At 36.0% G+C, this 27,662-nt stretch overlaps 1 protein-coding gene across 31 annotated transcripts in view; it reads right to left on the reverse strand.

The window, feature by feature from the left end:
• KMT2C (lysine methyltransferase 2C) overlaps positions 1-27,662 on the reverse strand; it is a 269,708-nt gene that overhangs the window by 103,006 nt on the left and 139,040 nt on the right. For 26 of the 31 annotated variants that reach the window (XM_070616944.1, XM_070616935.1, XM_070616948.1 and 23 more), the window contains exons 8-14: positions 25,129-25,300; positions 23,122-23,236; positions 11,663-11,832; positions 11,050-11,198; positions 10,123-10,236; positions 9,128-9,205; positions 6,677-7,392 (exon numbers count right to left, since the gene is read on the reverse strand). In XM_070616944.1, the coding sequence (XP_070473045.1) occupies positions 6,677-7,392; positions 9,128-9,205; positions 10,123-10,236; positions 11,050-11,198; positions 11,663-11,832; positions 23,122-23,236; positions 25,129-25,300 (1,514 nt within the window). The remainder of the gene's footprint in view (positions 1-6,676; positions 7,393-9,127; positions 9,206-10,122; positions 10,237-11,049; positions 11,199-11,662; positions 11,833-23,121; positions 23,237-25,128; positions 25,301-27,662) is intronic. The other 5 variants (XM_070616929.1, XM_070616947.1, XM_070616928.1 and 2 more) reach the window with 2 other exon arrangements.

Here is a 27,662-nt window from a genome sequence, read left to right on the forward strand (position 1 = left end):
GCTGCTGCAACGGTTTTGGTAATGGCTTCAGAAATATGACAGACAAGAGGAAAGTCTGAGGCCTCTAATCTGATGTGTGTGCAGCTTGACACCGAAAGGGCTAGACATTTTTTAGGTTTAAAACTACAGTTTTCCAATGGTTTAGAGGAATGCCTGCATGGGGGTCTTCTTCAAATGTGCATTTTCGCTCAAGTTAAGTGGAGCCTGAGATTCCACCTAACAAACTCCCAGGTGACTCTGGTATTCCTGTAGGTGTGCAGGTCACACTTTGAGTAGCAAGGGTTTAGTCTTCATTTCTAGAAAACACGCCTAGGACTGCTAGCCCGAGGTGAGCTTTCCCTCTGGACTCCTCAGCTTTCCCGCAGCACCTGTGGTGTCTTCCACTGCAACACATACCGCACACAGTATAGGTAATGGGCTGCTGAGATCTAAAATCTGGGCAACCATTATGTGGCTTTGAATGCAAGAAACCTACTATGTATGGCATTTACTGTGACCAGTGTCTGACTCAGTCAAGACCTGCAGTTATTTTCATTGGCCCATTTTAGTACAACCAGCTATTAGTCAATCTGTTTGGTTTTGGGAACACCACTCCAGAACTGCATTTAATACATGGTTATTACGTCTTTCTCAAGTCTCCATTTTCACAGAATATCTGCGTTATTCTGCAGTTCAAGAAAGAAAGCAGGGCAGCACTTACCATCGGCTATGTGACAGGTACTTTACAGGTGTTACTGTTAAATTCCTACAACCAGCATATGATGTAGTTTGACAGATGAAGAAATCAAGACAGTTCACTAGGAACTTGCTGAGTGTCACACAGACAATAAAGGAAGAACAAGGGTTTGCATCCCAGCAACTGCACTATGGAAATGTTCATGCTGAATTTATACTAATCAGTCTTTTCTAGTGACAAGTAACTATAGTACAAATAGATATAAACAATATAAAATACTTCTTAAAAGTCATTTTTTTAAAAGGCAGCATAGCATTTAGACTAAAATGCATGTGAAAAAATCACTGTTGGCATCCACGTTGCATCTTTTATTCCTCATAAAAATTAGAGAATATACATCATTTACTAATGAAATCTTCTTTAAGTTCTAAGACAAGGTTTCAGATATGTAGGTTCTACCTGGCAGGTATTCAAGAATGGACAATGACAACTACCTGCACAATTTCTTTTCCTTCAATCAATACCATTGTGTGTACATTACATAAAGCAACAATTCAAAGTTCAAACATTTTAATTAAAAGCTGGATATGAAGTAATTTATCAAGAACTGAAACTCATTAATTAAACAATATGATTTAAAGATCTGCCTTTTTTATCCTAAAAACAAAACCCAAAAAATGTCAACAGTGCTTCTTGCTTAATGGATTTGCATTTACAAACCAGAAATGGTGTCCACTATTAAAAAAAATTGCTTACTTATAATTAATTGTTAACAAAACTACGATCCTCTGTAGCTCACCACTCTGGAGGCCTGCTTTTCTCTCACGGGAATAGATTATGAAATTGATATGTTAATTTGAAACACATTTAAAATGCTATTGCAGTACACAAGTATGTTATAAAATTCTATGGTTCATAGTAAAATCACTTAAATTGATGAAAAATAAGAAATTTAATTCACAATGTAACGGGAAAGCAGTTATGATCTAATGAAGTACTACCTTTGGAAACATACTATAATGAAGAAATTTCATCTTCTCTATGAGAACCTCTCAAAGGATATCAGTCTTACAATTATGGTAAGTCCTAAGCTTTCTATATACAGACACGTACCCTATAACAACGTTTTGGTCAATGACAGATTGCATATATGACGGTGGTCCCATAGGATTAGTATCATATAACCCAGGTGTGTAGTAGGCTACACAACCTAGGTTTGTCTAAGCGCACTCTGTGATATTCACACAACGATGAAATAACCGGATGATGCATTTCTCAGAATGCACCCTTCATTAGGCAATGCATGACTGTATACGATGCTAGCAACAAAAAACGGTGGAAAGGTAAAATCAAAAATGAAGACAAAAATCCTCAGAATTTGAAAGTACTCTAAATACTGTTAAGAGTACTTATGTTTTATGAAGTTTCCTTGAAATATTTTAGCAATGTTTCATGAAAACATTTCTAAGAAAACATATTTCATAGGTTTAATAAAAACTCTTCCAATACTATCATTAAAGCAATTAGTACATGAGTGTCTGAAGTACATCACAGTTGTGTGAATACATTAAATATTTTCCCATAAAATGACATGACACCAACAGGGTAAATAATAGAAGAGGAGCTAAGATTGCTATTATGTCAGAATTTCCAAATCAGAATGGATAAATACAAATGTGGGTGAGAAAAATGGAATAGAAACCAAAAAACACAAATGATTTGATATGATAAAAAAGTGTTCCATTCTATTTTCCACTGCTTTTTAAGAGCATTTCTCAGACTACTATGTTTAATGCATAAAAGTAACAAAACAATGAGTAACACATTTCTCTAGCCCTGGACTCTCCTTCCAAGGTTAAGGTAAAAGAAGACTGTCAGAGGCTGTGTTTTAATTGGTGAAGGGCAGAGTCAGTGCATTGTAAGTTTTAAAAGCTCCCAAGGTGATTATGTTATGTTGTAAAGTCAATAACCGCTTTTCTAAACCCAAGGCCAAATGTGGGTATACTTATAAAAATAATGGAAAGTAAAATACTAAAACATACATAAACACATAACTTCAATAAAGGATGAGAGAAAAAACAATGGGTTCATTGGGACAATTTGTATGAAACCATGTCCAATTTGCTGCCTGTCACTACTCCCACCAATTTCCTTCTCCTACTACCCATCATGTCTAAATTCTTCCTCCTTATCTTTGTGAAATTCTGTGTCTGAAGTGAGCAAGAAAGCAAGAAAGAATCTTTTTCTATCCACAACCATCAGAAAAAAACTTATTACTATTCCTGGAGTTAGTAAGGTTTTGAAGCACACATTAGAGATATATTTGAAACGTCTCATAAGAAAATGGCATATTTCTTGCTAAATAACACTTAAAATCTTCCATATAAAAGGCACAATATAAAACGTCAAACTTCAATTACCAACCTCTTCTAAAGGGAAAATAATCCTATACAATTTGCCATTTGATAACAGACTTCCAATACTTGAGATATAGATTCCATTCTGTGTCCTGATGTTACAGATTCAGAATAGTGAAATATATACACACAAATATATACCCATCCATACCTTGCTATCACTACACACAGACCTGCGTGTAAGTATGTGCATGTACATATGTACTCATGTGCGTGTGTATATACGTACATATGAATACCTATGAGTGTGAGAATGTATATATACGGATTGCATATTGACTAATATACATTGAAAGTACATGGAGTGATGTGTTACTACAACAAACGGTTTCATTATCATCTATTTTAAGAACAGTCCTGTGAACAATTGGAGGAATTGAAGTATTTCTACTGCAATCTTTAAAAACTCAGTGAAAGTAGTTGCTGGCCCTGGGGCAAAGTGGTTAAGGTTTGGCATGCTCTGCTTCAGCAGCCTGGGTTTAGTTCCCAGATGCAGAACCACACCACTTATCAGTAGCCATGCTGTGTCAGTGGCTCACATAGAAGAACCAGAAGGACTTATAACTAGAATATACAACCACGTACTGGGGCTTGGGGCTGGCGGAGGGGAGAGGGGGGAGATTGGCAACAGACGTTAGCTCAGGGCCGATCTTTCCCAGCAAAAAATAAAGAAAGAAAGAAGAACATTCTGGTTAATAAAACATTTTTAAGAAACAGTGAAAGCATAGCAACATTCTTAGTTTATCAATCTTAAATTTATTTGGTATTTCTTTTAATTTCATCAATAACTCTGGAGTTAAAGCTTTCATATTTTTAAAGATGTTTTTGCCTTGCATTGTCCAATAAAGTAGCCACTCATCTTATGAGGCTACTGATCACTTCTAATGTAGTTGGTCTGAAACCAGATTTCGAACACTTAGCATGAAAAGTGAATGTAAAAATATCCCATTAATAATTTTATAAATATTAAGAGCTAAAATATTTTGAATATATTGGGTTAAATAAAACTATTAGGGGCTGGTCCCGTGGCCGAGTGGTTAAGTTCGTGGGCTCTGTTTTGGCGGCCCAAGGTTGCGCTGGTTCGAATCCTGGGCGCAGACATGGCACTGCTCATCAAGCCATGCTGAGGCAGCATCCCACATGCCACAACTAGAAGGACCCACAACTAAAAATACACAACTATGTACTGGGGGACTTTGGGGAAGAAAAAAATTTTACAAATCTTTAAAAAAAAAAGTATTAAAATTTATTTCACCTGCTTCTTAATGTTTAAGTGGGACTACTAGAAAATTTTAAATTAGATAAGGAGGCTTACATTATATTTCTACTGGGCAGCACTGGCTTACCCTTGGACTGGCTAACTCATATCTCCAGATAATACTCCAATCGCTAACTGTCACATCTAATTTTAAAGCTTTCAGATTTTCTGTTTCTAATTAAAGTATTCATTTAATTTCTAAGTGAATTCTCAGAAAAACTCATGTAATATTAGAAAAGGTTAAGATAAAAATAAAGATTTGACCAGTGTGAAACAGAATTTAACCAACGAAATGTGCAGTTCTTTGGTTAGGAAGGTATTCACTATACTGGTAAAGATCATAGAACTGATGATATTCAATAAAATATGGAAATACCAGTCATGTTAATCAAAGCGACAGCTGGAAACCAAAGAACCTTACTCACATCACAATCACTGCCATGAAAATTCATTTCATTCTATAGTCAGTCCCTATTGCCAAGAATATGCAAAATAAACACTAAATAAAACAAAAAATATAACACAGAAATGCCTGAAATCAAAGAAATTCACATAATAGAATATAAGTATACACACATCCCTGTTTAGGTATAGAATGTTCCTTGGTGTTATGATCCCATTACCTCAGCAGCGATTAAAACAATGAAAGAGCTACCTTGTTCTATCCAATTCCTACTCCCCACAAAAATGGCAGTATATTAGCAAGCTATGAATCACCAAGTGAAGGTTGTTTGCTACACAACTAAAACCAAGCTAATGGGGGGGGGGGGGGAAACATGGCCTACAAACTGCTGATGAGATCAGCAGCAAAGCGACAGGGGCAGCTAAATAGAAAGTAGAATACTACCAGAATTGGGAATTGAAAGAGAACACAGCAGCAGCAACAGCAAATGTTTAGGACATGACTCATATAAAAGTGGATGAACCTGGGGGAAAAAATACACACTTTCATACACATACACAAGTACACACACTCAGATACAAACACATACATACATACACACAATATTTTGGAACATAAGTCAACAGAAAAATAATCCTAAGAGTTTCTCAGTTTGAACAGAAGTCTCTAAGGGGAGAGACAGTAAAATTTAACAGAAACATTTATGATACAGTATCCTTAAAGAAGGTAAATAGCTCAACTAAAATAAATTTGAGATTCAAATTTCCATTGCTAAAAAAAGAAAAATCCTCTTGGTAGAATAGAAAATAAATATCAAGGAAAATACTTAGAGAAAGGTATATATAGAGGGTTTTAGTTTATTGCAAATGTCTTTACCATAGAGAAATAGTTAAGTCCCAAGTGGAAATTACTCTGCCTTTGGTGTAAAGTATTGTCTTTAGAGAATAAAATATATCTGGATTTTATTTTGAAGGAACTAATTTTCACATTAAAATAAAATTTGATTTTATTTTTCTTCTGAGCTTACAATCCCAAAATTAGATGATAAAGATATTATTATTCCCATAAAAAGTCAAACTTTAATCCCTGAAAGCAATTTAAATTACAAGACTTGAAACTCCAAATTATTACTGTGACTAAACCTTCTGCATGGTTTGATATCCTGTCAATTTATAAAAACTTCAGAAAGTAGGAATTTTGTAGGAAAAAATCATTCTTAGCTACTGTGTCTTCACTTTGCCTCATAGTTTCACTTAAGCCCCACTTAAAAAGAAGTGAAACTCACCCCTGAAGGGGAGAATCTACACTACTTAAAACAATCATAGAAAAGCTCCCTTCACTTCCTGAAGATCAACAATACGAGTCTAAGATTTTTCCATTAAACCACTGAAATAAGTCCTAACTTGAAAAAAATCCCACAAAAAAGTTAGCAAATAGAAAAATCAAAATGAAAAATCTCCCAGCATGAAAAATTCCCTTAGAAAATTTTGATGCTTAAGCAGTTAAAAATATATACAATGAATAATATCAATAAACAAATATATTAGAGGGAAAAAATAAATGTTAGTTATAGTATACTCAAAACTTTACTTTTTTTTTTAAAGACTATTGTTACTGTGTCACAGAACTAAAAGAATTTTTTAAGTGTTTTCTATCAGAAACTATAATCAAACTACACAAGACAGCTATAGATTTCATTTGTACTTCCAAATCAGGCTAAAATTCCAAATAAGATCACTTCAAGTTTAATAAATTACATTAACAGCACTTTTTTTTAATGGCCAAAACATAAGTCAACATCACATCTACGTTCTACTTCAAGACAGAAAAAGCTGTCCTCCAAATCAAAGCTGCACACACACCTTCTCATTTTAGATAATCGCTCCAACTCTTTTCTGTCAACCTCATTAAAATCACCCTACCTGTTTGGATCGAGGTCTACCAGGAGAAAATTTTCTTTTGGTAATAGCTGGTTTACCCATGCCAATTTTTGGAGTGACTGAGATGTAAGTTGTAGGCATGATGTTTCCAACAGAAGCCTGGAGAGCTGAAGGGTAAGTTGGCAGCACGTCATGGGAAGGCAAGTCTGAAGACAGTGGCGGAGAGGAAGACACATTTGCCTTGCTTATGTCTGCTGAGGATGGAAATGATGACTCTGTCTCAGATGGTAATTTTATAGATTTGTCTTCTTGGCATAAACTATCTTTCACACAACTCTCAACTGCAGGAGTCATTTCAAAGTCCATACATGCAGTGGAAGATTCAGAATTTTCTGTCTGTTCCACTTTTTCTTGCACCCTTTCGAAAGACAACTGTTCCTTCGAACATGCAGAAGTACTTTCCACGCACAGGGACACTAACGTTTCTGGTGGAACAGTGACAGGTTCACTGAGTAATGTGGGAGGCTTTGACTCTTCCGTGGACGCCAGCACTTTAGGTTCCGCCAACAACTGCAGCGCCTCTGGCGACACATCAACCTGGTGTGCGAGGACTTCAACATTTTCTGACACTTCCATTTTGTTTTCATTTTGATCATCACCAATATGCAACCCTTTAGAAGGCATTTCCATTTTTTCACCATCAGCTTCATGAGAAATCTTGTTTTCCAATTCAGGATTCATTTTATCTTGGGATGATTCTACAAAATTTGGAATATTTGTTATGTTAATCTACATACGAATTTTAAAAATCTCTAACTACGAGTAGGTATAAGACACTAATGTCTATAACTTTGTGGCTTGAAAATAGTAGGCTTGGGCAAAAAATGGGGAAGGCCAGGGTCCTCAAACTAACCTTTAGTTAAACTATTTCTTAAATCAGAAGGTATTCATCAAGAAAGGCAATTATTAAGTTAATAAAGGCCAAAATACACCAGGGTTTATGGATTATAATCAGTCACAGATCAGACCAGAAAAACCTACAAAAACATCGCCTTACTGGATTCCCAGAGTTTACAGTAATTTCTGGTAAGAATATTAAATTAGAATTAATTCCTAATATAATTCTATTATGCATACATGATGTTTTGCAATCTGAGCACTTACAAAAAGATTTAAAATTTTGTAGGTAAAGTTATATTCATTTTACAGCTAGGAAAATGAGGCTCAGTGATGTTACATGAGCTGCCCAAGTTAAAGAGCAAAGACTAGTCTAGAATGTAAAGATAGTTTGCAATAGCAGACACCCCAGATGTAATCAAAGCATCTATAGACTCAAATGAGTAATGACCACAGATAGAAAAGACTTATTTTGCTTCGCTGCACTTACTAACATACTCAATACATTTTTTGGATATAATCCTTCTCTTCCTCATCATCTATAAGCAAAGAGACAAATCTTAGCAAGTCAATAAACATGATTAGATATCAGAAATATATATAACCACTGACTAGTAAATTTTAAATCCGGGTACCAGTGTCTTTAACCTTTAATCCTATCTTACTTAAGACTAAGCTACAGGTCCAACTGACATGAGCCTTAAATGGCTTTATATACAAGGTAAGACTACTGAAGATAAAAGCACTTATTTCAAATACCATCAAGGTAAGTTCTAAGTTACATTCATAGAGACACTAATTTCCTCATTTGCTATTTACCATGGTGACTGAAATTTACTTATGTTCTGATATCAAAATGAATCTCACTTCTCATTGCTGCTTTATTGAAAGAATACAGTTGAGGATAAAGGAAAAAACATCAAATAACAACAAATATTAGGATCTGATCACACTAAATATTTCTAAACACAAAAATGCTTCAAAAATATTTAACGTAAAAAAAGAATGACAAAAATAGATTTTTAAAACAGAAAATTAAATACACATAAGTCTAGAGTGAACACAATGGTTTAAATCTGAAAGTACCATCATTTGAGTGACTCAAGGGAAACAAACTTATCCTAACTACATGAAGCCTAAATTACGTACTAATAGAAGATCAATTACCTCAACTTTCAGTGGCAAAGAGGAATATGTGCAATACACGTAGAGACCATGAGTATATTGTTTCTGTTCTATGCCAGGCAAGAAGTATTAAGATAACAGTGTAAATACACACTACAGCCTAAGCAGTTCAATTACAGTCAACTACTACATAGTCTTACACAACGATTTTCAACTTGCCTAATAATCAACACTTTGATTTAGCAACTTTTTATAGAGAATGTAACCTACTTTAGAAATCCATTGCCAATTCTTTTCAAGAAAAGGATCACTTAACTCAAAGATTTCCTTGCTGTAATGTGTATATAGTAATAGTAAACAATTCTTTGGAATAATTTGAAAAGCTAACTTAATAGTGATTCGAATGTGCACAGCAATCATAAAGGCATTATGTTGTAACTCAAATTAAGACAATATGAACAGATTGCTTACCAGAAATGAGAAGACTGTGTGTGTCAAGACCTTCTGGTGGATTACTCCTCTGCTGCTCTCCAGCGTGTATTTGAACTGCTGTGAATAACACATTTATGGAATCTCCAGCAAGGAGTCAAAATTTCTCTAAAGCACAGCTCTCTCAACAGTAATTTGAGTAAGATTTTTATCCCACTGCCAAATGCCAATTTCCAATAAAAGCCCAAAACATACTGTTACTATGGATTAGTAAGTAGCATATGAAGATTAAATTAGGAATCTGATTATACACTATGATAAGATTTATTATTATAGATAACTTTGTCTTATTTTTCTTCACTTTACATCTTTATGATGTATAGCTTTTAATGAGAGTTGTTAAATATAAACAATCTCAAAAAATCTCAGAGGCTTTTTCTGTATATACTCAATCTACATAACACAATTTCACATAAAATCTCACAGACTGTCAGATGAGCCCAAGAATAAATTTAATAAGTAGTTTTGCTCCAACCTGGTCTTTCATTAATTTCAGATCTTCAAGTATAGTAATAGCTATTATCAATATTGCAAAAAACTTAGTTGAAAGATCACTTAAATAACTGAAATAATCCTCAATAGGGCTCCTGAGACGCTAAAACAATAAATTCTTCCTGCTCTCAGCATGAAACACCTCACAATTAGCCACAGCTCTAGTTAGTAATTACAAGTATACTGAAAGAGAAAATAACAAATTGCTTATTAATGAAAATCACTTAATCCCTAAACAAAATAGTTATTTATGATTAAGTCTAGATTACAGCTGAACTACAAATATCTACATGCCCTTTCCCCTATTAATTTCTGTCTAAGTTTATTTTACCAAAACGTTCCTCTCTAAACAGTTTCCTAAGTGACTGTGTCTTGGCTCGTTTTCATTTATGGGTACTCAAGTTTTAGCAGCTGTTCATCTATTCACTGTATATACACATCTTCTTCAGAAAATACACTATATTCATCATCAAAAACCTTCTTACCATCTGGAACAATTCCAGGTGTGGATTCCTGACCATCGACATCTTTATTAACTGCTTGCTCCAGAAATACTATATGGTCTTCAAGTCCTTCAACTTCCATTTCGTTGTTATAATCTTAACAGAAAATTATTTATTCTTTAGCTCAAATGAGTTTTTCTGTTTTTGTTAATAACTAAGTCAGCAACTATTCCTTTGATATAGTGAGGGTAAATTATCACCAAAAAGGCCATAAATTATTCTTCACATTCTTTTTTTTGAACCAAATATACATTTACATTTTATAAAACATGAAAAGTATAATGAATTAAAAGGTAACTGGCATTATTATTATTTTAAAAGGCTATTCCACAACTGGATACTGACAGTATCTTAGAAACAAAATAGTAGTAATTAAGATATGTCTACTTGAAGCCTTTTTGGATGATAAAATAACACCTTTATTGAAGTTGCCATTCATATTAATGAAAATGAGAAACAAGCTGGTAAGCAGGTCTGTTTTCTTTACCATCTAAGAATCAACAGTACACTATTAAAAATACCTAAACAAAATCTTGGGCTCCAAAGGTGAGAATTAACATTTAAGAAGGATATTATAAAACTAAAACTTGTATGGAGTGAAACAACTGAGATTATTAAGGGCAAACTAGGTCATATGGCCAAATACTGAGTAACTTCCACTAATGGCTCAAAGAACAAACTGGAGTAAAGCACACTAGTCCTGGAATTCAAGTATTAGGAGAATGGTCGGAAAGAAGCTAGATGAGATGTTAGCCGTCAGATTCAGAGATGACAAGATCACATGTATATTTAACAGTCGAGAAATTGAGAATAAGATGGGATCTGATACACAGGATTCCCTCATTATTGCTAAAGTAATATATACGTGACTGGCTGGCACAGAATCATTAAAAAAAATCTCCAGTTTACCTGTAGTGACTACAGCCATCTCCACTTCACCAGGCTGTAATGGATCCAGTGCAGCTGCTAAATGCTTACAATACATGCAGATATACTCTTCTTTGAACTGAGAGTCCAGGTCGGGATCTGTTGGTTTGTCACATTCTAAGTGAACCCATCTGCAGTGATAAACATATTTAAATAAAATTCTCTAACTTAAAGTCAAGTTAATATCTATGGAAAAGGGAGGGAATTGCTGGAAAACTGGATACAGGAAGGGTTAAGGAGGACAGAAGACAGGTTACAGGGGTTGGCAATTGGTGAAGGTTCTAGAAAAAGAAATGGCATTTTGGGATGTCATTAGAGGTGTTGACCTATTTTTACTTCCATATTTTTAAACTATTTCCTCTTAATGCTCCCTTTTAATGCTCATTTCTAGTCTTATTATCTCTTGTCCAATCACTTTCTAATGCCATTCAGATTGAAAAAAATGTAATTTAATTCCATCTATAAAAGTACTCCGTACTAAAAGAATTACTGGAGTGATGAAAGGTTAGAGCAGAAAGATAAATGACAAGAGTAAATGACCAGAAGGATAGAAGAACTGACGAAACACTTAAATGGAATAATTGTATCTTCTTACCTTTTGCACATATTACAATGAAGCATGTCTTTCTGCAGTTCTGGATGGTAGCACTTCCCACAGAAAGGACATAAGTTATCCTGCTGTTGGTAACAACTGTCACATACCAGGCAATTGTGGTGCCACTGAGAACTAGATCGTGTGCCACACTCTACACATATTCTGCAATTCTAAACACCAGGAAAAATGAAACAAAAACAGTTTGGTATGCATTTGCATAGCAATTCTGGTGAAAACCTCTTTGAAATCAGTGAAACATTTGTAGATTATACATTAAACTTTAATTTTCATGACACTAATTTAAAATACATGTTTTTGAAAAGCAGTTTGTTTTGAACCAATCTGATGAGATATCACTCAATTTGCAATAAAATCTCCAGGAAAATGTAAATAGGGGATAGACACATCCAAGAAAACATAAATAGGGAAGAAGAAACTGAGAACATAGCAACCCAAATTTAAAATAAGAAACATATCCCAAAATCAGGAAGTAGCTTGTGTAGAGTAAGTCTACTCAACTCCTACCGAAGAAAGCTAAACGGTGCTGATAGGGTGTTCAATTTGCTAATAGGTAGCTTAGGAAATGAAAATAAGAATTTGCACTAAAGAAACATCATGACCCACTCCAAATGACTTGGTGTCTGAAATTGTGAAAATAATCACTCCACATCAAAGCCCAACTATGGCTTGTCAGATTTTCAGAACAAAGAATGGCACTATCCACATCAATGGAGAACTGTTTAGGAAGTGCAAGACCTGCCAGAGGCCCGCCAAAATCCTCTTCTGTGCCTGTGAGCTAGCATGCCTTAAAATCCTGAACAAAAGGCTAACAACTCGTGGGGCTCTCACTACCCACCCCAACTTTCCAAACTAATACACCAACAAAACAGATATCTTTTTGAGCTGCTGGGTTGATATGAAAGATTTGCTCATCGAAAGACAGAAACTAGCATGAACCATAGATCTGCTAAAGTCTTACAGATTTAAAACAGATGCACTCATAAATATTGATACAAAAATCCTGAATAAAATATTACTAGCAAATAGAACCCAGTAACAAATTAAGAAAACAGTAAGTCATGTTCAAGTGGCATTTATACAAGAAAGGCAAGGATGGTTAAATATTAGAAAACATTTTAATAAAATTTAATGTACTATTAGGTTTGAGGAGAAAAAATAAATTATTTCATTAGATGCTCAAAAATAGCTGCTTTTTCCTTTGGGAAAAAATCAAAACTCATTCCTAATAAAAAATGGTTGAGAAAATAAAAAAGGGTGAGTATTTCCTTAATGTGATGTATATACACACATACCTTTAAAGTCAGCATTTTATTTAATTGAGGAACCCTAGAGGCATTCCCAACAAGGTTAGGAACAAAGTAAGGATGCCTACTATCTCCAGTACTATTTAAAGTGGTTCTGAAGCCAGTGTAAAAACACTGAAATAAATGAAAACACAGGACGAAGTATACGGAAAGAAGAAACAAAACTCTGTAGATGACAAGATAGTATACTTGGAAAATCCTACAGAATCATAAATTCAAGAAAAGAATTTAAGCAAGTAGCAGGATGTGAAATTAGCAATGAAAGGTCAATAGAATTCACATACACAAATAACCAGTTTAAAGATATAATAAATGAGAAAATCCTATTTTATAACAGCAACAAAATAGATAAAATATTTAAAAATAAACTTAAGAAATGTCCAAAATCTATACAAAGAAAATTATAAGACTCTCCTAGAAGACACTACACTAGAAATGAACAAATGTAAAGCATATCTTGTTTTCTTTTTTTTTGAGGAAGACTAGCTCTGAGCTAACATCCGCTGCCAATCGTCTTCTTTTTGCTGAGGAAGACTGGCCCCGAGCTAACATCCGTGCCCATCCTCCTCTATTTTATATGTGGGACACCTGCCACAGCATGGCTTGATAAGTGGTGCACAGGTCCGCATCCGGGGTCTGAACGGGAGAACCTTGGGCCAATGAAGTGGAACGTGCGAACTTTACTGCTACACCACCAGGCCGGCCCACATATCTTGCTCTTATTTAGGATGTCTTAATATCATCAAGATGTCATTTCTCCCTAAATCAATTAACACATTTAGAGCAATCCCAATGAGGTTTTTCATGGAGCTAGATAAGCTGACCCCAGAGTTCATATGGAAAAATAAATACAGAAGAACAGCTAGGAAAAATGCGAAACGGAAAAGCTCTGAAGGGGGACCAACACTACCAGATACTGCAAAAGCCTCTAAAATTAATACAGTATGGAATTGGTTCACGAACAGAAAGACAGATCAATGGAATACACAAGAAATTCCAGAAATAAACCCAACCGAATCTAAAACTCTAGTCTGGAATCTCAGGTCACTGCGGCAAAGACGGTCTTTTTAGCGAATGGTTTTTGGACAACTGGATAGTCAACTGGAAAAAAATTACTTCATACCATACACAAGCATTAACTCCAAATGGATTAGAGAGCTAAACGTAAAAGACAGAATGATGTAAAAACTAAAGAAAATATGAACTCGTCTATAACCTCAGTGTAGGGAAGGGCTTTGTGCATTTAACTCAAAAATCCTGAAACAACAGAAGACTGATTAATCTGACTACATAAAAATTAAACTTTTTCCACGGCAAAAAATAACACAGGCAAAGACAAAAGGCAAGTATGTACCTCCTATAATACAGACAAAGGGCTTATATCCTCCATATAGAAACTCTTAAATTGGGGAGTAAAATCTTCAAGAATAGGCAAAAAACATGAACAGACATCTCACAAAAAAGAGGTAAAAGTGACCCTTAAACATTTGAAAAAATGATCAACTTCATTCAAAAGACAAATAAAAATTAAATTACACCGAGATACCATTTTTCACCCATAAGACAGGCAAAAATTCAAAAGCTAAACATCTGTCGTCAAGGATGTAGGAAAAGAAGTTCTCTCATACATTACTGGTGGCAACGAGAACTGCCACAAGGCCCAAGGGAATTTAAAAATATCCAGTAAAACTATATATATGCATTTAACCCCCCCCCCCATGCCACTAATCCCACTTCTGGGAATTTACCCTGGAGATTTACTCCCAACAATTCAAAAAACTGTATGCACAAAGTTACTGACTACAGAATCACTTGTAATGTAAAATACTGGAAATACCTAAATTTCCACGTATAGGACATTGGTTGAATAAACTATTCAACCAATATTGTGTATTGTGTATTGTGTACAGATACAAAATGGAGGGGTGGGATAAATAAATAAAGAGTAATGAGGAAGATCTCTATGAAGTGATGTCCAGATTTTATTGAGTGAAAAAAGCAACATGCAAAAGAACACACATAATGTGCTACCCAGTGTAGGAAAGGGACAATAACATATACATCTGCTTATCATTACAAAAAAATTCAGGAAGGATAAATCAGAAAACAAGTTAGTTACCTACAGGAGGAAATGGGGTAGAAGTCATACAAGAGGAAATGACAATTCTCTGACTAGGAGTTTTTATATAACTTTGACTTTTGAAAGCATGTTAATACCCTATATATTTTTTAAATTAAATCAATAAGAAAAGGGGAATAAAATCTATTACTGAGAACAAATTGAAGTTGGTTTGTTTACTGTATTGAGCAATTGAGTAAACGTGTTGGTGTTGCTGGACCCAGGATTCTTACTATAGAAGAATGGATGTGCAAGAATGGAAGAAGGCAAAAACTTGGTGGGAGAGATGGGAATTGGACATACAGGTGTAAATTCATTATTTATAAACTAGGTATATGTATGAATATACATATATTTATGTATGTATGCAAGTATACATATATATGCAGGCATTTCCCGCCCCCATCTGCTGAAAGGGCAAAGAAGCAAACACTCCAGTGGCAATGAACACACTCGTGGCCATTCTCCACTGAAGGAACCCAGCCCAGATTTACAGAGAAGAGGACTGATTCCAAGGCTGGGGCAGGGGAGGTATAAGATGAGCTTGGAACATCTTAGGACGCCAAAATGTAATGAAGTGCTCAAACACATGATGAGGGCATGTCAAGGACATAGAGGTCAGCATGAAGAGCCTATAAAGGCAAATATCGGACAATCTGAGCACAAAAAGAATTAGGTACAGTAATGAATTATAAGTTATTGAAAATAATAGGAATTTATGAGCCAATATTGCAGTAAATAAGATAAATAATTTTAACATCTGAAAGAAGGGAGAGTTACAATAGAATGCTCACAATAGAATACAAAGGGCTGACTGGTAAATGTGAAGGGAGTGCTAGAGTTAGAAAAGCATCATTTTACAACCAACAGGTAAAACCTGCAACAGGGGGCCGGCCCCGTGGCGCAGTGGTTAAGTTCACACATTCTGCTTCGGCGGCCCGGGGTTTGCCAATTTGCATCCCGGGTGCAGACATGGCACTGCTTGGCAAGCCATGCTGTGGTAGGCGTCCCACATATAAAGTGGAGGAAGATGGGCATGGATGTTAGCTCAGGGCCAGTCCTCCTCAGTGAAAAGAGGAGGACTGGCAGCAGTTGTTAGCTCAGGGCTGATCTTCCTCAAAAACAAACAAAACAAACAAAAAACTGCATCAGGCAACAGTTCCTAAGTTCTTAGAGGAAATTTTGAGGAGGAGCAGGATATTCGCATGGTCTTAAAGTGTCTCCTCACATACTGCCTTATTAGATACAAGGGAGAAAAAGAAAAACAGTGAAGAAATTGGACAGCAACTTGATCAGATTATCAGAATTCACATCACCTGTGAGGGAGAGCAAAGCATCAGCTGCACTCAGCAGTGATACCCCGACAAAGGCACATAATCACTTATGTAGTATTCTGGCCAACAATGCATAACTCTATATAATCACAAGGAAACGTCAAAGACAAAATTAAGAAAGTTCTATTTGAGGAAAAAAAGAAAAACAACCCAGGAAATGTGGGGAAGAACTCTATTCTTCAAAATTGTCAATACTACAACAGAAGCCCCTGAAAAGTAAGGCCATGAGGACAGAGACTTTGTATGTTTTTTTCATTGCTATGTCCCCTTTTGCCTGGAAGAGTGTGTGAATCATAGGGGTATGCAACAAGCATTCTTAAATGAAAAAAAAAAAGTCAATATCAAAAAGTCGGAGAAGAGCTTAGAAAATTTTCCAGATTAAAGGAGTCAAAGCAGACGTGACAACTAAATGGAACACCTAATCCTAGGCTAGAGCTTGGAACCTACATGGGGCCGGGGGCGGACGACAAAACTGAAATATAGATGGTAGATGAGATGAAAATACTATATTGATGTAAACTTATGAAGCTGGTAACAGTGCTGTGATTATGTAAGAATGTCCCGATTATTAGGAAATACACACTGAAGTGTTTAGGGGTAAGGGGGTCACAGTGCACATAACTTACCCTCAAATGGTTCACGGGCAAAAAAATATATACGGGAGTCGGGGTGGGGAGGAGGGAGAAAGGGAATACACAACGATGCTGGAATCTCAGCGAATCTAAGCAGATGGCCTATGGGTATTATTTTATTTTTCCAACTTTTAAAGTTTGAAATTATTTCCAAATAAAGTACTTAAAAACATACACAAGCATTCTTGAAAGAGAAACAGGGAAAAGAAACCTAGCTGACAATGGTGGCTCCTGAACTGGTCACCCAGACTTCAGTGTGAGCAGCCTCACCAGACTCACTCCCGTGGGGCACACCTGTTTGCCCCTGCATCTCCAGCTTCCCCCACAGTACACACAGTAGGCCTTCAAATGTTAAACATATGAATGAATTATGACAAAAGGCTGTAGAGATCTATGAAAGAATTTAACAGGAGAGAAAGAGAATCACTCTTCAAACCACTCGGAGGATAAGCCTTCCCATGAAAAAGTCCATGATGATTATTTGGGTACTTATTTCAGGCATCACACTGGGCACTTTACGGGTATTATCTCACTAAATCTAAAACCCCTGTGAAATAAGTACTATTAACATTCTCTGCATGAGGAAAATTGGCTTAGGGTAGTCAAGGAATTTGCCAAAGATTCTGTATTCAGTAATCAGAAAAGCTGAGATTTTACTCCACAGCCTAATCTTAACTGTATTATAAATACCACCATAGAAAAGAATAGTTTTTAAAAAGCAACACTCTTCAATCATATTCTTGGCAATATTATAAATGACTCTGTCACTGTGAAAGAGAACAGCAGACTTTATAGAGAGCAAATTAGTAAGAAAGCAGGACAAAGGGAAGCCAGAGAACCACCTGGAGAAATAAACCTGGAATTCTGAAGACATTCTCCAACACAACGAAAAACATAACAAAGAAGATAATGAATTAAGAGTAAGAACAAAATTATCTAGATATTACTAAAGATTATTAAAGAGACTGTAAAGAAGGTAGTTATTTAAAAAAGAAAAGAGGCAAACTTAAACCAACACTTCTCTGGACCTTTCCATGAGCCCAACTGGAGACTGACAGTGACCACTGTGTTCTGGAGAACACTACAGATACATCCTGGAAGCAGATCCAGAGAACAGACAGAAATAAAGATCCCAAAGCTTTCAAGCAGAAAAAAGGATTTTAACTAAGTAAACCATGAAAAAAAGAAAAGAAAGATTTTCTCTTCTGTGGTACCACAAGCTGGGAAGACTCTGGGGGTAAAAAAAAAAAAATCTGTTAGAGTATTAAAAAGTCATAATGCTAAACTATACCAAACCAAGTCCTTGTGGTAGTCTGAAGGCAACAGTCACTTTCAGATGCATAGAATTTCAGATAATTTACAAAAGTCCAAAAGATTGGGGTTGAAATGAGATTGGAATTTACAGAGGAAGTAATTCTTTGCAAAGAAAAAGTGACAAGGTTTATAGTTCAGATTAACTTAGGAGAAAGGAAAAGGAAAATTTCTCATTTCTTCATTTTCGATGGGAAATGGGATAAGAAACATTTATATTTTCAGTATTTATAACAACATTCATAAGACTCTGAATTGCAAATCAGTGCAGAAAATAAAAGGAAGAGAAAAACAAAAAGGAAGTCAAAAGAGCAAGTTTCTCTTAAAATAGCCAAGCATTTCAAGTACTACCATCAATTTAAACAGTTAACTCTATTAAACCTTTCAAAAGATACATTTAAAATGACAGAAGGATCCAAAATAAAAAGATTTGAAAAGATCACATTCAACTGGTAAACTAAAACCTCTTGTGGCCACACGGCCACATTGTCAGGCAAAACAAAATATCTGGTTAAAACAAACAAACAAAAAAGCAATACACAGGATAAAGAGCATGGTTTTACATTGATAAAAGGCACAATACATCAACGCTGGCCTGACCTACTTGCTAAATAACAGCCACAAAATCAGTTTTGTAAAAAACAGACAAAAGAAAAACGGCAAGTAAAATACAAGAAGAAATTGATATGAAAAATTACAGAGGTCAATTTTTATCTACATTCCAATACGTTGTTGAATCAACTTGTCAAAAAATAAGGAAAAAGGACTTCATCTAACTAACTAAACACAAACACTACACTTTAAAAACTCACTATTTCAGTATCAAAATATTTTTAAAAGAAAACTACATTGATTAAACCATCTGATTAAATACAATTAAAGCAGAAACTGCTTAAGCACAACCTAAAGAAGAAAGATAAAGTTATCAGGTCAGACGTACACAGATATAAAGTTACAAATACAACAAATTTGGGTACAGCCAATGCTATAATCAAAGGTAAATTTATAGTCTTAAATACCCCTTTTTCCCTTAGGAAAGTAAAGAAAACGAATTACAAATTCAACTTCCTATTTCAGAAAAGTAAAAACGCAAGTAAGAAGCATGGTAGTAGAGATAAAAGTGGTATAAACATACAAATCTGTCCGACGGCAGGTTTTTTCCTTAGCCCAATAATCAAGCTAAGTGAGAACAGGCGAAACCACCTCGTCCCGCGGACGGGAAGGAACGGGAACCGGCGAGAGGCCGGCCGCAGCTCCCACACAGCCCCAGGCCCCTCCTCCCCCGCCGCCAACCTGAGGGCAGTTACCCGCGGGCGCTCCGTTCCGGGGGAGGCCCCTCCCCTCGCTGACCCACCCTCGGGCCGCGGCGGGACAGGACTCACCGCCCGCCGCCCTAGAACCAGGTGCCGCGCCTCACCTGGGGCGGGGCGCAGGTGCTCGGCTCCCTCCGCGTCTCCTGCCACCCTATCTGCGGAACCACATCCCTGGGGACCTCCCGGTGAGACCGCGCCCATTTCCAGGACCCTCCCTAGAGGGCAAACGAGCCCCGCCGCCTCACCCCCGGCCCACGCCTCCCTTGCGCAGGCCGCCACGCTTTTCCAGCTCCAGGAAGAAGCCTCGGGCGGCCACCACCTCGCAGGCTGCGAGCCCAGCAGCCCCACAGCAGGCCGGGAGGCCTCCGCCGGGAGGCTGCTGCGCGCCTCGGATTCCAGGGACCATCTCCACTCCACCCCTCCGGAAGGCGGCCCCAGAAGAAGGCGAGAACGCGACACACCAGGTGGCAAATAGAAGGGCCAGAGCAGAGGGACCAGCGGCGCGTTTCTGTGCCAATGGGACAAGAATGTGAGGATGCAGGGGACCAAAGATGTGTTCATAGAAATGCTAACCGAAAAAAATTAATATACAATTTAACTGGCCTTCAAGGATGCCATAATGCAGTTTTTAATACCTGCATTCAGCATTGTGTTTATTATTTTTAGTCCCAAGTGCTGTCAAAGACATCGGTGAGATGCAATATTTTACATGGTAAAATCGTGGTCAGAAGAACGAGATGTCTGGATGGCACAGGGATATGCACCGCAGCAGTCAGCAGCTGCACCCACAAAGCAAGCACAGGACTCTCATCTCCACACACAACAACTAACAACAGTTCACTGCACAGCAGACCAGTAACACAGTGAGGAACTTCTGTTCCGTATTTTAGAAATAATTGGATTGATACAGCACTTATTACAGATGTCAACTGTGCCACAATGGTGCACCTGTGTACAAAAAGCCTTCTAGAGTTACTAAGTGACACTTCATTACATCGAATCTTCAAGGACTGCTTGTTGAAACTCTGAGGTCTGATTACTCAACTAGTAAACATGGTCATGGCATTATCAGTACTATTTTTATACAAATACTTATTTACACAAAGGGCATTCTCTGTATCAACATTATTAAAGCCAAAGAAAAAGCTTACACACTGAACTGAACTGAACCTGCGAAAATATCTTTCCAGTAAACACAGTGTTGGCAATTTAGTTTCAAAGCAAAATTATTTGTTAGATTAATATTTACTTTATAAATTCTATTTAGTTTTATTTTTAAAAAGCCAGTGTAACTACTGTAGATGAAGTTTATGCCTCCCTTCATGTCTGTTCTATAAAATTAAGATTATAATAAAAAAATAACCTGGGGAATGTGTAGAGATGGCCTATGGATCTAGAGTCTTTAGTTTCTTAGCACATACAATCTAATATGAAATGAAAATTAGATCAGTAAATATTTCTTAAATTAGTCTAGGGAGAAAAGCCCTGTTACTCAAGTTAAGTACAGCATGACAGCACAGGGAGAGAGCGTGATGTATTAGATAAACATTACATTATAAGACAGGAAACCCGAGTTTTTGTCCCTATTCTGCTTCTACAAATAAGTAAACATGGACAATTTACTTAACCACTAAGTTCTCACCAGCTATCAATCTACAATTTGTTAGTTTACCTATGTAGATTTCAAAAGAATCACATGAACTATTTTTATGATTGATTCATTCTAGAGAACATTCAAAGAAAGGTCATAGTAAATATTGTTTGTAAATAGAAAAAAATTCCACTGAGTCATTTGAGAATTAAAGGTAAACGAGTTATTCTTACCTTCTACTATCATTTTAAGATTTAAATATTTGATGTTTCCATGGACAAATAATTCTAAAATTTGTTGTTGTTTACCTGGTACTTACTATACTGACTCTGCCCAGAAGGTAGAGTTGCCAGCCAAACTACAGGGTTTAGAGATACAGACGACAGAGCCTCAGTAAGTTCCTCAGGAAGCTTAAAGAGACCAGCATGGAACACCTCAGGTTCATAAAGATGCAAATACCAAAATAAATGGAAGAAGGGAGAATCATTGACTAAAATACCCAGAAAAGATAAAAAAATAACTGGAAATACATCTTAAAAGTGTCCCACCAAACAGAAAGATTGATATCTTAAGCAATGAAAAAGTGGAAAAATAGGGGCTGGCCCCGTGGCCGAGTGGTTAAGTTCGCGCGCTCCGCTGCAGGCGGCCCAGTGTTTCGTTGGTTCGAATCCTGGGCGCGGACATGGCGCTGCTCATCCGACCACGCTGAGGCAGCGTCCCACATGCCACAACTAGAAGAACCCACAACGAAGAATACACAACTATGTACCGGGGGGCTTTGGGGAGAAAAAGGAAAAAATAAAATCTTTAAAAAAAAAAAAAAAAAAAAAAAAAAAAAAAAAGTGGAAAAATATCTATAGATCATCTCTCTCAAAACCAAGAGAAACTTTAAACAGCATCTAAAAAATAAATGTCAATAATCACTTACTAAAACTACCACAGGGGAGGTACAATATACATAATACATGTGCAAATACAATGTGACTCCAAATATTTAATATAATATAAACATAAATACACACACACATAAATATACGTACATATAAAATCACCATTAAATCACCTAAATTCAATCAATCAAAATGTAATGTATTTCATCTCTGGATTTTAAATTAATGGATTTAAAAATATATCTCTGTGTTTCAGTGTCCTCACAGGGGAATACTACCTATTTCAGAGAGTTTCTGGAAAGATTAAAGATAAATCATTTAAAAACAACATCTAAGCCATACAGCACTATACATATATTAGTTAACAGTTTCTAGCAGCATTTTTTAATAACAGCCTAAAACTGTAAAGAACCCAAAAGTTCACCCACAGGTGATTCAATAAACTGTGGTATCTCCACTACTCAGCAATAAAAAGGAATCACTACAGGTACCCACAACAAAATAGGTGAGTCTCCAAATAATTACGCTGAGTTTAAAAAGCGAGACCAATATGAGAAGTATATACTATGTGACATCATTTATAGAAAATTCTAGAATATGCAAACTGATGCACGTGCGGGGAAGCAGACTGCCTGGAAGACTGGGGGAGGAGCAGGCGAGCAGCGGGCAAGGAGGGTTCCCCAGGGGCACCAGCAGACTGCCAGGGTGATGAATATGTCCATTGTTTTGAATGTGATGATGGTTTCCTGAGTGAATACATGTGTCAAATTAAATTACAGACTTTAAATATGTGCAGTTTAGTGTATACCAATTATACATCAATAAAGCTGTTTTTTTTAAAAAGTTGATGGTAATGTATAGATCTGAATAGGTATCCAATTTGTCTGCTCTATATAAAAAACATACAGGTGATGATATTTTTCTTAAAAAAATAAACAACTTACTTTGCATTTCCAGCCATTGGTTGGTACTGATTTCATAACTGGTTGAAGACAAAAAGTATGATACCCTTTGTCACACGTATCACACACTAGCATCTTGCTATCTTCTCCCGATTGTCTAAAAAATAAGATAGCATTAATGATGCCTTATCTTTAAACTTATGTTTGCAACATAAGTAATCATGAAAAGAATCAGTCCTGGGAACTGCCCAGTTCATAAATACCTCAGTGTCTGTTTTGTCTACACACAGATAATGATAGAGGTAATCCCCTAGAGGATGAGAGAGACACCCAAAGGTCCCTAAGGAATTATCCTTAGTGAACGCTCACCTATGGTGAACATCGTTTAGTCATTTTAGGATTCCTGCAAAGGAGGAGGGGTTAAGACAAGATGAATGACTCTGATTCTTCACTTTTTAAACATCTCATACCCATCCTTTCTTGGGGGAAATGCTATAACTGATAGGTGATGCTACATGGAAAGGAACAAATCTTGGCACAGTGTACTGGAAAGACATCATATAATAAAAAGGGGATCAAATGTGGCATCAGACCTGTATTTGTATTCAGACTGCTCTTTTTCTAGCTACGTGACTCCTGACTACCTTAGACTTCAGTCCTCTTAGTTTCAGATTTATAATGTGAATTATAATCAAAGATTACGGTGAGAATTCTAATTCTGGTTGAAGAGCTTATAATATCCATTAAACAGTAAGTGCTAAGTACGTGTAAGAATAATAATCTTGTCATAATTATTAAGAATTGTAGTCGAAAACCTAAAATCTTTCCCTGAACACTCTTCTGCCCCAAAGATGTGGCCCCCGCCCTACAGCATGATCTCTCTGCCTTGATTGTGGGCTATTAACCACTCGCAGATACTAAGAATTTAATTCAAGAGGAGGGAAAAGAAAAACTGGGTGATGCAAGAAGAGCTAAGAGAGGAAGTGCCGAGTAAAACCTGGGGTAAACACAAGTAAAAAGGAAGATGGGTTAGTTGGCCTCCAGTTATTTCTTATTCAGTTTAACAAATTTTACATACAAAATTGCATATTTTATCACTTTAGCTACATGGAAAGATCTTGGAAGAAAAACACTCTTCAAGTTCTCTTATTCCTTACCAAGAAAGTAAGCACAGATACAGGGTATCAAATAAATGTTTACTGGTATTTTCCTTAATTCTTACAAAAATATAAAAGCATACGGTCCTATTTATTCCACATAATTCTAAGATATTGATGATTATTATCAAATTAAATTACCAATAAAACAGACTGATCATGACACTGTTGGGCATAATTTCTGTCCTGAGCTTGTAAACAATTTGAAGACTAATGTAGATGCAGGTAATAGTCCCAAATTATCATGCTAATTAATAGCATGAAGAAAAAAAAAAAATCACAGAAAAGACTAGAGAAATGACCAAAAGATGGAATACACAAATAGGAGAAGATAACCCCATTACAAATGTTTCAATGCCATACAATACTTTGTTTCAGTATTATGGTGACAAAGATCTATCAAAAGTGACTTTCTTTCAGATAGATATAAACATTTTTTAAAAACAGTATTCTTAGTATAAATTGTTCTTCCTGAGTGGAAATTCAAACATATCACCAGTTCTTCGGCTCACTCTAATAACCCCTTTCCGTAGTTAGAGGTTTATTCTCCTATTAACACTCGCCCCCAGTCTCCCTCAAAAAAAGCTGCATTATTTTTCTAATGTTTACTTATTTTAAATTATTAATATCATTCATTTAAAAATTGTTGGCAAATTTAAGTTAGCTTTTCAGGCAACCAGAGGAATTTAAATTATTAAAATTAATTTTTGTTTAGACGTGTTTCAAAGTAATATAAATGTTAATAAGTATCTAATAATCTTTTTTTAATTGAAGTCAGTGCGAGTGAATACAGCTGCAGTATGAACCTTTATCATATTACACAAACCTTTAGGACCTAATAATAGGGTCTCTCAAACTCAATACACACCTTTGAGTTGAAATTAAAACTTACTTGCAGTTCTGGCACACTTTGCACTCAGGACATTGCCAACCTGCCCGTTTTAATGGAGTAACCGCTATATCCAGGCACATTCCATGATAGTGCTGACCACAAGTAGTACAAAAGAACTGATCTAAGAGGTCTCCCGGGCTGTCGCACACTGCACAGTTTGCATCTTCCTTTGCTATAATTAACAGTAAAACATGAAATCGTTGTATAAGAATTTAATATTTTTCTGACTTTACAGTTTAAAAATCACTTGAAGGGAATCTGCATGATAAATCTTTCAGACACGAAGTTATCCACATTGATATCCAATCAGAATAAGGTCTCAATAAAAACACTGTAATATACTTCATCTAAATTTAATCACATTAAATTTCATCATATAGTTTTGCAATTATCTGTGCCTACATCTACTTGAGACCACAGCAGTTCTTATTTAATTTTATATCCCTAATACCAATGATAATGCAGGGCACCTAGTTAATGCTCAGCATATCCTTGCTGAAAAGAACCAAACAGGAAAATAACAACTGAGAGACGCTTTGCAATACAAAAGTAAACATTTTATTTGGATGTTAAATATGTTTTGAAATAATGAAATCAGATAAGAGGAAAAATTAAGAAATGTTAATATCAATTAGATTAAGATGCTTCTTAAGCATAAACAGGCTAATTTTTATTTACATCAAATAAGGGTTTTTTAACACTGGAAGATATCACATGAGGGAGAATGTTAAAGCTAGAAGCTACATATTCATACACAAATACAATACTTCATATACTAATTCTGCATTCACCTATATCAACTGCCAGTAGTAAAAAAGCATTAAAATCTACATAATTATGGACACCATCTATCCCTAAATGTGGATAGAAACAGCACTTTTTAACAGTTCTTTTATCATCTAAAACAAAAAATAAAACTAAGAATAAACTGCCTTGCCAAATTCATGCATATTATAATATAAGAAGGAAAATACTATATTCTAAAGTCATACCAATTGGATGATCTATAGAAATATGCCTCTATCTGAGGCTTATGTTCTCAACGAGTTTGATTAGCCAATTATCTTGGGACTGTTTTAAATTGTGTTAGCTTTTGTGCCTCCACAATCCCTCTAAACGCTGGAGTCTCTTAGGATTTTGTCCTGTTCCTTCTTTTCTAACTCCTCATGGTTTCTCTTTGTGATCCCATGTCATAAAATACCACCACAATTCCCAAATCTGTATCACCAGCCCCAAACTTCCTTCTAAACCACAAAACATTACTTTCAAGTCTTAGTGGACCTCAATAGCCAGATGTTCTAAAAATATTCCAACTCAACACCTCTAAAATAGAACTGTTTGTTAAACCTAAACCTCTCCCTTTTTTCTCAACCAGCTGGGTAAAGGCAGAAACTTTAGTATCACTGTTGACTCTTAGCTCTTCCCTGACCCAAGGCCAACCAGACACCAATTCTTATTGAGTAAACTTTCTATACATCCCTCTTCCTTCCATTTGTGCAGTTCAGTCCACCACACTTAGTCTTGGCAACTGCAGTATCTTCTGAATGCAGTCCCTGCTTATGGTTCTGATCTCCTTCCTAAATCATCTTCTACACGTACAGAGCAATTTTTCAAAATTGTGAATCTAACTGTCCTGCCCAGCTTAAATTAAAACTTCATCAGTACCTCCCTTTTCACCTAAAAGAAAAAAATCAAATTTTCTAGTATGAGGCAAAAAGAAAACCCCTAAAGGCCCTTGCCTCCCTTTCCAACTGAATCTCAGAACCACTCACAATTTCCTGTTCGTATCAAGAAGTTTGCTGTGCACACAACACAACACGCTATTCAATGCCTGCATGCATGGACACACTCTGTTCCCTCTGCTTAAAATTTTGTTCCTTTGTTGTGCTTTGAGCCCTTTCCAAAGAGGCCTTCAAAACTGCTGAAACACATTCCCCGAATATCTGATGTTGCCACAAGTAAATACCCCTTTAGTTGTTGAATATTCCTTTTTCCATATGCTTAGAAGAAAATGTTATATAATCAATTAATTGTAACACAATACTGTAAACCCTTGAAGGATAGGGACACCTTGTCTTTTTCAGCTTTGTATCCTCAATTGTCTAGTACAAATCAAGTCTTATTAAACATATCTTAAATGAAAGACTTACTTCTAAAATCACTTTAAAATGGCTTCCTAATTGATAGGCATTTAAAATAAATCATTCATTTAAAAATGGATATGTCATAAATTAGATCATTTTTGAACTATATTTACTTAATACTCATTCAAGCTATGCACATTTAAAAACTAATCCTTGATTTTTCAAAACTTAGAGAAACTGGGGCAAATACTGAACTCATTATTAGACACTCGGTTCATCTTTCTACTGTAATTTGCCAGAACACTGTTGAAAACGCTTCTGTGAAACTTTCCACAGTTTTCTACTCTTGACACTTCAGCTTGCCATGGCAGCTACTAGCCACACTAGTGGCTTTTGAACACTGAAAATATGATTAGTCCAAATTGAGATGTGCTGTATGTATAAAATGCA

Source organism: Equus przewalskii, chromosome 4 (genome assembly GCF_037783145.1).
Source record: "Equus przewalskii isolate Varuska chromosome 4, EquPr2, whole genome shotgun sequence".
Taxonomy (NCBI): Eukaryota; Metazoa; Chordata; class Mammalia; order Perissodactyla; family Equidae; genus Equus; species Equus przewalskii.